The sequence below is a fragment of the Tasmannia lanceolata genome, unplaced genomic scaffold (genome assembly GCF_043159265.1).
Source record: "Tasmannia lanceolata isolate RefF3 unplaced genomic scaffold, GAP_Taslan_0.1 ptg000002l, whole genome shotgun sequence".
NCBI lineage: Eukaryota > Viridiplantae > Streptophyta > Magnoliopsida > Canellales > Winteraceae > Tasmannia > Tasmannia lanceolata.
The window spans coordinates 54,143,287-54,159,154 of record NW_027518679.1 but is presented as its reverse complement, the minus strand read 5'-3'; the positions used below and the strand labels follow the sequence as shown (position 1 = coordinate 54,159,154).

At 38.0% G+C, this 15,868-nt stretch overlaps 2 protein-coding genes across 4 annotated transcripts; one reads left to right on the top strand and one right to left on the bottom strand.

Moving 5' to 3' along the window:
• The first annotated feature begins 1,807 nt into the window (after positions 1-1,807).
• LOC143879070 (light-harvesting complex-like protein 3 isotype 1, chloroplastic) lies at positions 1,808-5,233 on the top strand. 2 transcript variants are annotated; one of them, XM_077381270.1, is made up of 4 exons: positions 1,808-2,332; positions 4,495-4,632; positions 4,729-4,990; positions 5,121-5,233. In XM_077381270.1, the coding sequence occupies exons 1-3, from the start codon at positions 1,969-1,971 to the stop codon at positions 4,977-4,979; spliced, it is 753 nt and encodes a 250-aa protein (XP_077237385.1). In that variant the 5' UTR covers positions 1,808-1,968; the 3' UTR covers positions 4,980-4,990; positions 5,121-5,233. The 2 variants fall into 2 exon arrangements, with proteins under 2 accessions (XP_077237385.1, XP_077237379.1); XM_077381264.1 differs by having other exon boundaries at positions 4,729-5,233.
• A 1,396-nt stretch (positions 5,234-6,629) lies between these two features.
• LOC143879058 (subtilisin-like protease SBT2.5) lies at positions 6,630-14,992 on the bottom strand. 2 transcript variants are annotated; one of them, XM_077381256.1, is made up of 10 exons: positions 14,636-14,992; positions 13,912-14,062; positions 12,886-13,301; positions 12,146-12,241; positions 11,942-12,011; positions 11,437-11,719; positions 10,667-10,995; positions 9,724-9,991; positions 8,176-8,481; positions 6,630-7,229 (listed from the first exon to the last, which is right to left on the bottom strand). In XM_077381256.1, exons 1-10 carry the CDS (start codon positions 14,773-14,775, stop codon positions 6,853-6,855), a joined length of 2,436 nt encoding a protein of 811 aa, XP_077237371.1. In that variant the 5' UTR covers positions 14,776-14,992; the 3' UTR covers positions 6,630-6,852. The 2 variants fall into 2 exon arrangements, with proteins under 2 accessions (XP_077237371.1, XP_077237374.1); XM_077381259.1 differs by lacking the exons at positions 13,912-14,062; positions 14,636-14,992 and adding an exon at positions 13,387-13,646.
• Positions 14,993-15,868: the final 876 nt, after the last annotated feature.

Sequence of the window (15,868 nt, the reverse complement as noted above, 5' to 3'; positions counted from 1 at the left end):
TTAATATTAAAAAACAGATTTTTTGGGTCAAATTTCGGAAAAACCGAAATCTCGACCTAAATTCTGAAATTTCGGCCGAAATAAATGACCGTTTCGGTTTTGATGCATTTCGGATTTCGGTCGAAATTTAAAACCATGCTTACAAGTGATAAACACATGAAACTAGATCAAGTCAGATATAGACATTGGGTGTACTCGTTAAGGTGCATTGAAAATGTAAATATACACATTGTTTGAGAAAAAAGATTCAAAAGCCATATAAATTTACATTTCCAATGCACCATTTATTATACATTTACATTTTCAATGCACCTTAACGCGTGCCCCAGTTAACAAAACCCATATCAAAGTAGAGTAAATATACCATAGACCCCGTAAATGACAACCTCATGGTTAGGTTACTGCCATAAAGCCTATGATGGATTTTGTTGATGTAGGCCAAAGGCCATGGATGTTTATGAAATAATAAAATTTCCTTCTTGCTGTTGTTGCTGAATGTTTAATCCTTTGGAATGGGATCACCTTTGTGGGGGGTTGAACTTGTTTGCTAAATCAATGCCGATTATGCAACCGATTATGCAAAGCATCGATTATAAAAATAATCAGTTGCGACAAAATTGTCGCTTTCCGCATCAGTTCGTAAGTGATTATATAGTAGAAGTTAAATGACTAAAATACCCTTTGATGCATAATTTAAAGGATGTTTAAAGTAGACACTTGTTTCTATTGAAACCAGTCAAATTTTTCCTTCAGAATTTATTAGGCAACAACCAGATGCTGACACTAGAATAGGATCCAAAAAGCTTCCTACCTGTGAAAATTAATTGAACATCATTCTCATTAACAATATACAGAGCAATCAGTTTCTGAACCATCAAAAGAGGCTGCTTGCCTTTGGAACAATGGTTGAATGGACCCTATTAATTAAATGACTTAGGCTCTGTTCACTTCTTTTCCCCGGAAAGGAAAGGAAAGGATTTCATTTTCCTTTCCAGGTGACATGGCATAAGGGAAAGGAATGAAGAGGAAAATGCTTCGTTTTCCCTAGAAAGCCTCTTTATATATTTAATCGGAAAGCAAATCTCAAGTATCAGGGAAAAGTCAATTTCCACGTCATTTTTAGCCTTTAAATAAGAAACTCCACATCTGATAACAGTTTTCCCTGGAAAAGAAGTGAACACAGAAATTCGGTCTTATCAGGAAAAAAAAGGGCTGTTTTCCTGCGAAAACAGCACCAGGGAAAAGAAGTGAACAGAGCCTAAGAGGCCTTGCTTGAGTTGAATTTCCATCATCTTCCCCTAGGTCATGCACAATCTAATCCTTTCTCTTTTTCATCATTTCTAACTTACAACTCTCACTATCTGCTACTTACAAGTGAAAACACATATGAAACTAGATCAAGTCACATATAGACAGTCGGTGGCACTCGTTAAGGTGCATTGAAAATGTAAATATACACATTGTTTGAGAAAAAAGATTCAAAAGCCATATAAATTCATTGTAAATTTACATTTCCAATGCACCATTTATTATACATTTACATTTTAATGCACCTTAACGTGTGCCACAGTTAACAAAACCCCTATCAAAGTAGAGTAAATGTACCATAGACCCTGTAAATGACATCCTCATGGTTGGGTTACTGCCATAAAGCCTATGATGGATTTTGTGTGTGTGTGGATGGATGGTTGACACATGTACAAAGTGATCCCAGGGATGAAGGTCTTAAAATCATGACACGTGTCAGGAGAGGGGTTGGGCCCATCCGACCCGTCGCATGGGAAGTGGCTCTTACAAGCGTAGTCTATCTTTTATCCAAAACTTTCACCATTTCTTCTTTTTTTGGGCTTCTTCCGTTCTCATTTTTCTGAGTTGGAGGAGGATTTTTAGTTCATCCTCGAGAAGAAAGAACTTCAAAGAAGAAAAAAGCATGTATTTTTCGTTTCTCTTTTAACTTCTCTCAGATCAATGGCCTCTTTGTTTTCTTCTTCCCCTCTTCCCACCCTCTCAACCTTCTCTACAAAACCCCATCTCTCTCATAAACCTTATCTCCTTTATTTATCCAAAAAAAATCTCTTTCTTACTCCCACAAGGGCTACAGATAATGGAGCAGGATCAGTGGGTTCTGCTATTCTAGAGGAGAAATCAGAAAACAAGGAAGACCCTTTGGAGGAGAAGTCCAAAAAGAAAGAGGATTCTTTGGAGTCGAATGGGTCAGTGGTGAGGACAGTTCAGTCCAAGTTCGAAGATCCGAGATGGGTTGGAGGGAGTTGGGATTTGAAACAGTTTTCCAAAGATGGGAAGACGAATTGGGATTCCGTCATTGACGCTGGTAAGATTCTGTTCTTGTTTTTTCTTTTTTCTTTTTTCTTTTTTTCTCTGAGTTGAGGTTTTGATTTTGAAGTGTGATGCAATTTGGAGAGAGATCTCAATTGGGTTACTTTTGTTTTACTAGTTTAGTAGGCTGTACGAGTTTTCAGCATTAATTCCTACTGTTAGACCGAAAATCGGTAACAGGTACGACAGTGACGTAAGAGCTGAGCTGAGCTGGATGACCCGAGGAGCTGAGTCCTGAGAAATCGAAGTGAGGGAGCTGAGTTCAGCTAGACTGAAATGAAAGAACTGTGTTATGCACATAAGCAAACGAGGTCAGAAGACCAACCCGGGTGTTACTCCGGACAGGCTCTTCGACTCAAGTCAGTATATGAGCATGAGTGCAGAGCTAGTTTAAGAGTTTTGGAGTGGTTGTGCATTACCCTTTGGTTTGAGCTTTGAACCTCCTTTTATAAAGGGAAAGTTGATGACGTGGGATGACCTACGCCAGGACAGGTGCAAGCCTGCTATAGGTTTGAGTTCACCTACTCCAGGACAGGTGTCGGCCTGTGATAGGCTTGAGTTCACCTACTCCAGGACAGGTGTCGGCCTGTAATAGGCTTGAGTTCACCTACTCTAAGACAGGTGTCGGCCTGTGATAGGCTTGAGTTCACCTACTCCAGGACAAGTGTCGGCCTGCTACAGGCTGCTATTTTTACACCCCATCACCTACATTTAGTGAGAGTTTTCATTTGGGTTATTGTTGTTTTGTTTGAGTGCTTTTACACTTTTACTCAAGGTTTTAAATTTCGGTTTCGGTGGAAATTTTGGTGGAAATCTTGTAATATGAACAGTCTCTCCTCCAAGAACCTCAACTCTTGTAAAAAATCAGGAAACAAAAAACTCTACTCAAAATCAAATCGAACTTTTCTAGATTTTGTTTCCTGATTTTTAGCGACTTCACCCTCATCTCCACTGGGAGAGGTTGATTTATCATGAAAACAAATTCCTGGTGGCCAGGCATGGCCTTCATCTTTTAATTTTTCATTGTAATCTCTACATTTGTGAGATGTGATTTTATGGGTTCGGTATTGTCATCTATATGCTTAATATTGGCTTGATTTTGTGAGTTCTGACATAAACAACCCATACCCAAAAGGGCAAATGCTACTCGGAATTTTTTTATCAGTATTTAGAAATGCATACATGCTAGGATTTTTGGTAGCCTGACTTTCTTGTTTTGGGGCTCCTCTTGGTAAATAAATCATCGAGTTAGAGTAAGATTATTGTCTTTTCCAATTGTCATTCATTAAAAAATATTGTCTTGTCTAATTTATTAATTAAACTGATTTTAATCTGAATGAAAAATTATCAATTATATATCAATCTGGAACTTAGCACAGCTTTGGTTGATCTCTAGTAGTGGAATTAAACTAGGAGCTTGGGAATATTTCACAAAATCATTCTCTGCTTCAATGATATTCTTAGAATGTATATATTTTATTGTCTCAAAGATTTGTTTATGTAATTTGTGGATGAACCCAGTATTTGCCTGAGCATTGGTTTAGAATTTATTTTCTTTTTACTGCCGGAGGAATTTGTTAATTTGGTGGTTGGATTACGAGACATCTCTATTTTTCCCCGGGGGAATCTTTAGAATTACCACTGCTTAGCTTTGTGGTAATTCTAAAGATCCCCCTCTCTTTGTGGAAGCACTATCTTCATTTAGTAGATAGTCAACTTCTCTATTGAATTATTTTTTCTTAGAAAAAACCCATTTTTCTTGTCAAAATTAAGAATTTTTAGATTTAGGATTAACTTTAGAAACCCATTTGTAACACCCTTCGAGTTATGCTTCCAGAGGTCACAACTATGTAGGAATAAATTTGGCCCACTCGAATAAGGCTACAAAAGTCTTTTGTTTTAGTTTATACTTTGTTTTTGGTTTTTAAGTTAATTATACCGCCGTTTTCTTCTATTCTATTCTCTATATGCATGTGCTTCTGTGCCTGCTTGTGATTGTGAATGTGCTATTGAGGGAGCAAAGTTAAGTTGTAAACCATTGTTTTGACTTCTAGAATCTTCTTAAACTTATCCTTCTTTCATCTCTGACTAAGTATGTTTAAAGATATTTCTGTTTAGTGTTTTGTTTTCATAGACATCATTGATCATCCTTTTCAGAGGTCAGGAGGAGGAAATGGCTTGAAGGTAATCCCGAATCGTCTAGTAATGACGCGCCTGTAGTCTTCGATACTTCCATTATACCCTGGTGGGCATGGGTCAAAAGGTTCCATCTACCTGAAGCTGAGCTTCTAAATGGTTGGCTTTGATATCCCTTCTTTGATTGAACTTGGGATCAATTTATCAATGCTAGTTTCTATACTATACCAACCAATTTTGTTTCCTTTTTTACAGGCCGTGCTGCGATGATAGGTTTTTTCATGGCTTATTTTGTGGATAGCTTGACTGGCGTAGGTCTTGTTGATCAGATGGATAACTTCTTCTGCAAAACTCTCTTATTTATAGCTGTAGTTGGGGTACTTCTGGTTAGGAAGAACGAAGATTTAGAAAATCTGAAGAAGCTTCTGGATGAATCGACTTTTTATGACAAGCAATGGCAAGCTACTTGGCAGGATGACACACCTAACAATTCCAAAAAAGACTAGCTACCATACAGGTCATGTCTCCATCTTTCTTTCTACCCACGGCTATCCTTTGGGTTTCTTTTCTCAATGTAATTTTTCATAGCTTTTATATAGATGAGAGTTGTGGCATGATTCTAAGATTCAATATTTTATCTTTGTCAGTGTGTGAAGAACTATGGACAACTTTGCACAAAATTCTCATCTCATTATTTTGGCTTTGTAGCGGTAAATCCTCTTCTGAATTCTTATTGATATATTTATTTTGTTACTGCAAATCGCATCTTTTCACAGAATTTATTTGTTACTGCAACTCTCATCTTTTCACTGAATTTAGTGCTGTTTCTGATGTTTTCCAATCATCCTTTCGTGAAGAAGTTAATAGCATGAAAACCATTTTCTCATGATTTGATACATAAAAAATCCAAAGTGGAACTTGAGTTAGGAGTCATTGGAGTAATAGTGACTCTTTTGTGAGGGCAATCTCTGCCCACTATGTAATTTTCTGTTTCCTTAGGCAATCTCTGCCCACTCTGTAATTATCTGTTTCCTTCCTTTGCTCTTTAATAAAATTCTATTGTCTTATCAAAAAAGAAGTAAGAGAGAGTGAAATTGCCTAATCAGATATTTACAAAAATGGTGAAGGATCTATAGCGATATTTTCTCTTCTATTGTTACTTTTTTGAAACAGTGATTGAGATGGGTGCATGTTTCAAAGCTTCACATGTTTAATTTATGCAAGTTGCCATCACTTTGGGTGTGTTTGGATTACTGGAATTAGGAACGGGAATCGGCATCCTATTCTAACTCCGTTCGATTCTGGTGTCTGGTTCTAACTTTTAATAAATGCATGAACCTGAGGCGGAATAGATCGGGGAATTTATGGCACCATTTGTTGTCCACCAAAGACGTAGTATTCTGATTCCAATAGAATTGGAATGGGGTTGCCGATTTCAGTCCTTGATTTCGGCAATCCAAACGCACCCAAAAAGTTTGTCATCTATCAACCAGATGCTTATCATAAGGGATTTGCTAGCGTCCATCACGGAAGGGATTTCACGGATGGTCTGTTGCAGGTGAGCAGCCACACAGGCTCACTTTATTATGTTTTGCACAGGAACATAGGAGTGATGTCCATTTTACTTGTGTGAGGGAGTTCATTTTGGGCAGTCCATTTTTTGGGGCTCCTTTACTGATGAGATATTTGATAAGATGAGGATAAAGAGTGATATACAACAAATAGACTAATAGAATAATTGGTAGAGCACTTGACAAATTTTGTAGGCATTTTATGATATACTTTCCCCTTCATAAAAGCAATAGGCATATAAAGATCTGGGGTAGGGATAGTAAAACAATAGATTTTGGAGCTATAACAAGATCACACCTGAGTCCAAGGAGAAATTTCGTTGCGAGGCAAGAGTAACTAGGTTCCCTTATCTGATAAGCGACACCCATTTAAGGCTAAGTAGCATAAGATAATTCAACATCACTAGGAACCTAAGTAGAAAAAAATACCCAGAACAGCTTGAGATTTGCTCATATGCTCACATCTATTGATCTCTCCCCGTGGGGAAATGGGAGGTCAAGTTGCGCACCATGATTCAAGAAGGGAACATGCTAATAAAGATTTAACTTCTTTACAGAAAAAGAAGAGGAAGAAACACAGTTAAAGAGAATGCAATTGTGAAAAGTTTTGATCTAAGACTGAATGTCAAATCTCATGATTCAATCATATTATTGATGTCTTCATCCTTATAGGGTTCTACTTCATTTTGAATAATTGACTGAGCAACTTACTCAGTTGGGGGAGTCTTGTATAAGAGATCTGTGTGAAAAAAGTTTTGACATCACTTAAAAAGGAAAGGATGATCTGAAACTCAAAAGGTCCACAGTTTCACAAGGCAGTGGTTGCATAGACAGCTAGAGGGACTCTAACCACATGCTTTTTATCACCCTCTAGCACCATCTCCCCAAAGGAATACCCATTTCTTGCCTCCCTTGCTTCTAGCATGACCTTCAAGTGCCTAGACACATTCGGACTTATGGTGAAAATTTCCGGTGACACGGTCACTGTCACGCCTGCCGGCTCTCTCACAACCACGCGATATCTCTCACTTTCATTAGCCACATTCGTCACCGTCCGAATAACCTTTCTCGATCCAACCAAATTCGAGACTGTCACACTTGGAGTGTTCAAATCGGAGCACCATCTCTGCTTCAGAGTCGGGCACCCTATTCCGACCGCTCGCCGAACGGACTCATCATCCACACCTGTTGGGACAAATTTGTATGGTGGATGATCAAACATTGGAGATGCAAATAATTAAAGTAAAAAATACAGAAAAGAAAATAGAAAGAAGATTAGAAAACAGGAAGTTGGCAAGGCAATTCGAAGTTCTCTCTTAAAGACTTTAATTTCCCCACTAATGCAGATGGCTACCATGGGAATAAGTCTCGAGGATACAATGCCTACATTAAGAACAAGGGCTGCACCCTAAGTTCAAACTGACATGTATGCGCTTGAAAAAAATGAGAAATAGAGAAGAGTAAAAGAGGAGAAAGTTTTCTTGAAAAATGAGATCCCCGGCCTTCTTTTATAGAAGATTAAAAGACATGAAGGCACCCTTTCAAATGAAAATACAAACAGCAAGTGTCTTTTGAATAAAAATACCATTTCACAAAAAGAAAGTGTTTCTTTGAAAAATCTCAAAATTTTTTTTTTTTTGAAAAGGGCAATAGAATATATATATATATATATATATATATATATATATGTAAAAACAGAACCGAGGTGGTCCTGAAGGAACAAAGATAATACAAAGATAGCAGTACAATAATTCAAGGAGGTAGATAGTCAAAGCACTCAAACGCGGCCCGAAAGACTCCTTTCTTGGCAAGGGTGTCTGCTTCCGCATTGGCTGATCTCCTGACATGGCGAAAAAGTATTGAGGAGCCCGTAGCTCTGTCCTTTATTTCCTCTAAGAAAGGCAAAAATCGCCGGGGGGGAGAAGCGGCTCCCGAAAGCCAGCGAATAACATTTAAAGAATCCCCTTCGACGATAATTTTGTCGCACTCCAGACTAGGCATCGAAAGAAGCCCGCTATGAACGGCTCGGACCTCTGCCTCGTTTGAGTCTGCCACTCCGATAGGCCCCGAGTAGGCCAATCTCAATTTTCTATTCTACAAAATAAAATATTTTAAAAATATCCAACAATACCTGGCACGGCACATAAGAATTGGATGTAGCGTTTGAATTCGGTATCAAATACTAGGCCCGGATCCATGGCCCGAGTTGGGTTGACGGATCCGGATCCATAATCAAATGGGGTGCCGGTAGTGAGCTTGTTCGTTCTTTGTGCAAAGATTGGGGCACCGGAGTGATCGGTAACATCGGCAGTTGTCATCATTGCCGATGTAATGGCCGCAGGGCTCCAATCTGGGTGCTTGTTCTTGATCAATGCGGCGACTCCGGCTATATGGGGGGCGGCCATGCTAGTGCCGGACACCAGCGCGAATTCCTGGCCTGTAGATCCAATTCCAACATGAGTAAGTCAATTTTTTGTGAGCACAAGGGTAGTTTGGTCATACTGTATGTTGAAACCATAGTTAGCAAAAATGTAATTTAACAAAAAAATGGGACAGGAAAAAATCAAGTTTAATACGGTATTGGTTAAAAAAAAACACAGTAAAAAAATCGGAACGCAATAAAAACCACACATTTAAAACGTGTTTAATACGTTTAAAATTTAAAGGTTTTTCTTTTAAAAAAACGGAGTCTTTTTTATTGTAATAGTTTTAAACAGAGTATTAAATGGCAAACCAATAAAACACGGCATTTTGCTAACTCAATCAAGTTAGTGTTGAAAATTTTTATTTATTATTTTATTTGTAATTAAACTTTCATTTTTTATTTTTTTTTATTTTTTTAAAATAGAGCTTTAGATGACACAAGTCGTGTGATAGGGGAAAAGGGTATATAGTGAAATGTAGATTCAACTATAGTATTTTTTTAATAGAGCTTTAGATTATTTTTATTATTTTTAATTTACTAATGAGGAGTTCATATGGAATTTGCTTTGAACCTTGTCCAAACAACATCCTCTTAAACATAAAATTACAACTAAGTCCCTCTTTTTTATTACATAAACCCAAAAAATGTCCTTATCTTTAGAAATCACCCTCAATTTTTTACTTTCAAAATGACCAACCTAACAATTTGTTACTTTCAATTTTTTACTTTCAAAATGACCAAATGTAGATCAGATTTCATTTCTTTCTTAGGCCCTGTTCATTTCAGATTGTGACAATCGATTGTAGGCCCCAAACCTATTATTGGGCTCAAAATTAAGAGTAATTTTGAGCCCAATAATAGGTTTGGGCCTTAGAAACTGATGGCGTGGGTATTTTGGTCACAAACCGATGGCACCACACGGGATTGCAAAGGTCACTCAAATGTGAAGACTTTATTTGTAAATTGTGAAACAGGAAGACTGCTTTTGCAAATAAACCAAAGCAGAAGACTCAACCCCCCAAACTAGAAGACTGCTTTTGGAAATAAACCAAAGTAGAAAAGAAAAAAAAAGCCAGGATATTTTCACCCCCTGGGGTACACATTCGCCCCCCCTGTTAACGTGATTTGACGTCAAAAAGTATTAAAGTTGCCCACTGTTAACGTTATAAGGGGGCGAATGCGTACTGAAAGGGGGTGAAAATATCATCTCGCAAAAATAAAAACTAAGATAAAGACAAGTAGTTGTCAACTGACCTGTGATGTAGGGGTTTCCTTCGCTGTTGGGGCTCCAGGCAGCCCAGATAGAGGAACCTGGGGCCATGATATTTGGCTTTAGAACATCTGCGGTTTGCAAGAGTGCATTGTTCACATCAGGGCCTCTAGATGAGTAAGATGCTACAATTGGCCCTTGCCCTGTATAAATTGCATGTCTACCGTCTAGAATCCTCCCTGTTGCCGTAAAAGCGACTGCACTCCCATGTCTATCGCGAATAGTACGAGCATTGTAGTATTCCCATAAAGCCTACATGATGAAATGGATAAGCTCAATTACATGTTCTTAAGGCCCTGTTTGTTTTGGATTTTGATTCTAAAACTGATTATTGGACTTAAATTAATTACATCTGCGGCCTTTTTTTTTTTTTTTTTTTGAGACACGATTGTGAGTTCAAATTTGAGTGCAATAATCAGTTTTGGACTCACAATCGGGTCTCAAAATCCAAAATAAGCACGGCCTTAATTTTGAGTCCAATAATCAGTTTTGGACTCAAAATCGATTCTGAAAATACAAATCATACAGGACTGTCACTTGTTTTGTAGGCTAATTTTTTATTAACTAATGATTTTCCCATTAAGGTCTTGCTCGGGTTGTAAGAAAAACATTTCTAACAGAAAAATTTTCTAGGGAAATTGTTCCTTTCCAGAAGGAAATTATATGATTATGGTTAATTTAGAGCGATATCATCATAAATTGAAGGTCCCTCTTAGTTATCTTTTTTTTTTAGTGCGTAGAGAAGTAGAAATATTTTTCCCTTCCAAACATATCCCGAAAATTCTTACAATCCAAACAAGGCCTAAATGTAAAATAAGTTTCATTTTCCTCAACCAAATTTTATTATTTTTAAATAATTTGAATAAGGGAAAATATGATCACTTCAAAAAAAAAAAAAAAAAAAAAAAAAATGTTAACTCCACCTACCGATGATGACTGCATATTGCTTAGCACGATACCGGGGACTTGTAGTGTTATGGTGGTCCCTCTCACTTGCTCAGAGCCAAGATCAGGGTCCATTGTAATTACAAAACCGGCGGCCCCGATTCTTTGTATGGTGTTGGCAACAGTGGCAATGCTCGCCGACTCGAACTCAAAGTCGAAGGTGTATGTACAGATGATCAGCTTCCCACGAGCAAGGTGCGGTATGAACGGCTCTGGGTGTTGGCAACTCTCAATTGATACATACGTTGAATTACGCTCACACACATCTGCTGCCGCGGCTATCGGAAAATGTAGTGGTCCGATAGTTGGAGCTAATTCAAAAAAAAAAAAAAAGGAAAAAAAAGAAGAAGATCAAAGAAAATGTAAATTTTCAGGTTGGGAAATTATAAAAGCCTCACTAAGCTCATAAATATTATGTAGAAATTTCAAGTAGACAAATGGGATTAAAAAATTTCTCTTGAATTATGAAAAATACCAAAAATACAAGTGAAAGGAATTAAAGTGGATGAGATATGAAATTTAAAACAATGAAAGAGGGAGGAAGTGTTTGCTTGCGGAAAGTAATGAGACATATTAAGAGAAGGAGAGAAAGTTTGGTATATAGGGTTTTGATATTTAAGATTGCAACATGTCGCATTGAAGGCAACATTGTAGCTTAAGGCCTACTAAACCTTAGCCAATATATAAGATCATTTTCTTTTATATTTTTCCATAAAATTTTTAAATAAGTTTAGGTATTTATAGAAATTTACGTGAGAGTCCGGTGCCTGAGAAGGTCTGACCATCACCAAGTTCGATTGAATTGTTATATTTCCGATCAGTGTTCGAGGCAGCGATGCTAGTAATCCAAGGGCTAAAAGAGAGGATGGAGCTAGAAGAAGGCCCGCCATTTCCAGCTGCTTGGACGACTAACACTCCGGCTTTCGTAGCGAACAAGAGCTCCATCTCTAAGACATTGAGAAATGCAGAAGGTCCTTGTGGGACACTTGATGGTCCTATAGAGAGGCTAAGGATATCAACTCCGTCTTCCACTGCCTGAAACAATAAACCATTGCTAAGTGCATTTTTTAAATGATATCCACACTCCTTGTTTTGATAATGGCTCTCCTCACATTATTAGGCACTTATCCGATTGGATGCTTATGGTTTTTTGAGAATGTAAAAGCCAATCAGAGAAGTGTAAATAGATAGTTAAAATCTGAATCAAATTAATTAATCTTAATTTTAAATTTAGCTTATTGCCAATCTTTTTCAAACCTGATCAACTGCGGCCACAACATCCGACATATAACCTCCAAAAGAATACAGAGCTTTATATACAGCAACCCTAAGGAGAAATTAAAAAAAAAAAGAGGTTTTGTTTAGGGAGCTATGCAAGAGTTAGAATTTCCTATTAATTAGGAATATAAAATTGCGAATGTATTTAATTTGCATAAAATAAAACACGAAATTATTATTTACCGAGCTCCTGGCGCCATGCCACTTGCAAAACCATAGTTGTAACCATTGACGAACACCGGAGTTCGGTAATTTCCGGCAGCAGTCGAAGCAGTGTGGCTGTTAATTGTATAAGAGATCAGTTAATTATATTTAACCACATGAACAAATTAAAAGGTGTTTTTGTAGATAGGTAATTCACACTATGTTAGTGTAATTTTATTCATCCACAAAGATATAGATATGAGAGAGAATAGTTATTTAAATAAGATCAAATGAAGGAGCCATGAATATTCTATATTGTGACAACATGCTCTTAAGCCTGAAATTGTAACCAAGCGGCAGGAAAAATCACTATGCATACGTTGTTAAAGTATAAAAGATTACACAACGACATCTCCAATGGCTTAAGCTTTTGGAGCAATTGGTAGTTTCACATAATATCAGAGAAAGGCTCTGGGTTCAAAATTCCTGATATTAAAAATTCACATCTAATGGCCAACCCAAGAGAGGAGCCACAAGTGCCACGTGTAGGCCAATCCTAAAAAGAGGGACCACACGTGAGGGAGAGTATTAAAGTATAAAAGATTAAATAACGCCTTCTCCAACAGCTTAAGTTTTTGGAGTAATTGGTTGATTCACATACGTCACATGGGTTACAATTTCTTAGTTCAAAAGAATGTTGTTTCAATATAGAGGGTTAATGGAGATTTATACAAATCACTACTTTTTTAATTACCAATTATAAGGTTAGGGAAACTTACCTTCCATGGCCATCTGCGTCGTAAGGCGAAGCGTAGTCACGTGTAGCGTTGAAGTCACCAGCAGCAATGGCAGCACGTGCAAAGTACTGAGCTCCGGCTATCTTGCCGTTGCACGCCATCGGAGGAAAATTGTCACCGGTCTCACATTTTCCCTTGAATTTGGAGCTATTTGCACTTGCATTATTCCCAATTATGAATGGAGTCCGAGGGTAGTTGAAGCTAGAATGGAAAGGATTGATCCCGGTGTCGATCAGGCCTATCACCACCCCCTCGCCGGAGCTCTGAGCACCTCCTAGCTCTGGCCAGACGCCGGAAGGGATCCCTAATAATTCAGGCGTGTGTGTTGTTAGCTTCACCATCTTGATATCCTCATGGATAGCTCTAACTCCATGCAAGTGCTGAAGAATTTTAAGAGCCTGCAAAAGGTCCAATTTTCAAATGCTTGTTAACATTTACACAAACTTTCTATAGCTTCATGATCCAGAAGTTATAATTTAGGACCTTAAAGAAAACCATCTCTCTTGTTGGATTCTCGTGGGGTCTACGGCCTCACGAGAGAATCTCTCTCTTTTGCAAGAAAGAGAGAAAGATGTTGTATCCAGTGGTTTTGCCTTTCACTTTGGAGGGTTTTTCACGTTAAATCTTGTGTTCTTGTTTGTGGTGGTTTTGCTATTATTTGCTCTATAGTTTCTTTTCTTGACTAGTTTCTTTATTCATAGATAGAGAGGGAAAGTTTATCTCTTGCAGTCCGTCCGTGTTCCCCAACATCTCTCTCTCGATCTCTCTCTCTCTCTCTTGAATGGGAGAATAATATCCGACTTTCATGTTGTGATAAATGGCACTCTCACTTTATTAATACCTTTTCTCATTGGCTGTTGATAGTTTTTTGCGAATTGTAACAGCTCTGGTTGTAGACTTATAAGGATGGAAGAGATTTGGCCTCTAAAAACAATTAAATCATTATCTAGCTCAGGTTTGGAGAGAAGCCAACAGGGTTGAAGTCAGATTCTCCCAAAATGAATTTACCTCATCAGATTTGACATGGAGTGCAAAGCCATTAATCAAATGGGTGAAGCTGTAGAGTTTGGCGTAGGACCCATCAGGAAGGAGAGACTCTAAGAATGTGTCATGCCCGCTAATCAGACTCTCCTTGTACATCATAGCATCTTCATCACTCCTATCAGAAACATAGCTAAATACAGTTATCAAAGGCTGTAAAAAGAGAAGTAAAATGAAAAGCAAAGTAATCAAAAGATAATTGGCAGATAACTTTATCGAGAAATCTCTTCATGCACTGCATTTCTTTGAGGCTGCTGATACTGGCAGTACAATGTTTTAATAATTGCACGAAATTCTCTTATCTTTTATCATTTAAACAGCTGTGAAAAGTTATTACAATTTCCAAAGAGAAATGATTTCAGCACAAACATGTTTTGATACATGTGCTCACCTGGCTTGTCTTTTAGTATTTAAAGAGCTGTAAAAAGGGTACTACGATTCCCAAAAGGCACTTAAAAGCCAATTAAATACTAAACGACAAGCTAGAGCGTGCATGTATCAAAACATGGTTGTACTGAAATCATTTCCCTTCCGAAAAAGCTTTCAATTGACAACTTAAACAGAAAAGATCGACAAGGTGGGTTTGTGCAAGTATTAAATCAAGGTAGTGCCAATATCAATAGCCCTCTTTTATTGTGTTGTAATTTTTCAAGTGAAATCCACTTGTAGAGGAAATTAATGAGAATCAAACCTTGTATGAGTTCGATTGATTTTGTAAGAAATGACAGGGTCTTCCTCCATCAGAACAATGATAATCTTGGCACCCACTAAAGGAAAAGTGTATGTATTGATGAGGGAAATGAGGAGAAGGAAGATTGAGATGTGAGCCATTGGGTGATGCAGAGAGGGAAAGATTATGGTGATGCATTTGAGGGAGGAATGGTGAGTTTTATGTATTGCCAGGAATGGTGTTTTCTCTTGCACTTGTAGGGGAGTGTTAGTTGATTGTTGGTAGAAGGGAAAGTCATGGTGTGTTAGAGGACAAGAATTTCATGCATCCCACACATCCATGTCTTTTTCATTTCTAAACAACTCTCTCTCTCTCTCTCTCTCTCTCTCTCTCTCTCTCTATAGATCTCTGGTTATATAAAAAATCTCTTGCAGTGGACAATCCTAACCGTCCAATTCATGGAGATTTTGGTGTCATTACCTATTTTAGTCCACATGTTGAAGGGTTAAGATCGTTAAATGGGATTCAATGGGAGCACCAAGTAAATGGCTTGGATCATTGAAGTTGTCACCACCTGCACTTGTTTCTAGACTTAAGAAATTTGGTAGTATCAAGGCAATTTCACACAAAGTTATTTCGCAGTCCCTCCTTTTCAAGAGAGAATCTGATCTTTAGTTTAGTCACATTAAAAAAGAAATGGGGTCATGTTAAAGGTGCAAGGTTGGGATAGGGCTGTACCAAGTAAAAAAAAAAAAAAAACGTGGGGAGGGGGGGGCGGCGCGGGGAGCGCAATTACATCACTTTCCAAATCAGTGTGGCGCAATTACATCACTTTCCAAATAAGTGTGGTGGTCCTGGTGGATAAGAGTAGTGTTAAAGGTACATGGTCCGGATGTTTTGAGCTTTTGCTCAAAAATGCATTGGATTCAACCCGAACCCAATTTTAGACAGAGATTGGGAGGGCCGCAGTATTATTTTGTTTGTCCAAAATCACGAGCGAGACAGTCATGGGAAAAAGTACAGCAACTTGCAAAATTAGGATTTAGAATTCTTACTTTATCCTAAATGGCGCTCCATAATTTGGACGGTGGATGACCCGGGTGGAGGTATTAGATCTTAAAAGATACTTACGGGCCTCTTAAAAGTTAGCTGTCAAGGGGAGGGTGCTAAAGTCCTCAGAGCCACATCCATTCATTTTTCCCAATGTGGATCTTTGCTTTCTTGCAGAACCCCCAACACTGTCTCCCTTCAAGC

Excerpts from the sequence above, each read along its gene's own strand:
- LOC143879058 (XM_077381256.1), bottom strand. The coding sequence starts at position 14,775 with ATGGCTCACATCTCAATCTTCCTTCTCCTCATTTCCCTCATCAATACA. Across the intron at positions 14,063-14,635 it reads ATCAATCGAACTCATACAAG|GAGTGATGAAGATGCTATGA; the intron begins GTTTGATTCTCA and ends TGTTTCTGATAG. Across the intron at positions 11,720-11,941 it reads TTGTGGCCGCAGTTGATCAG|GCAGTGGAAGACGGAGTTGA; the intron begins GTTTGAAAAAGA and ends TTATTGTTTCAG.
- LOC143879070 (XM_077381270.1), top strand. The coding sequence starts at position 1,969 with ATGGCCTCTTTGTTTTCTTCTTCCCCTCTTCCCACCCTCTCAACCTTC. Across the intron at positions 2,333-4,494 it reads GGATTCCGTCATTGACGCTG|AGGTCAGGAGGAGGAAATGG; the intron begins GTAAGATTCTGT and ends CATCCTTTTCAG. Across the intron at positions 4,633-4,728 it reads TGAAGCTGAGCTTCTAAATG|GCCGTGCTGCGATGATAGGT; the intron begins GTTGGCTTTGAT and ends CCTTTTTTACAG.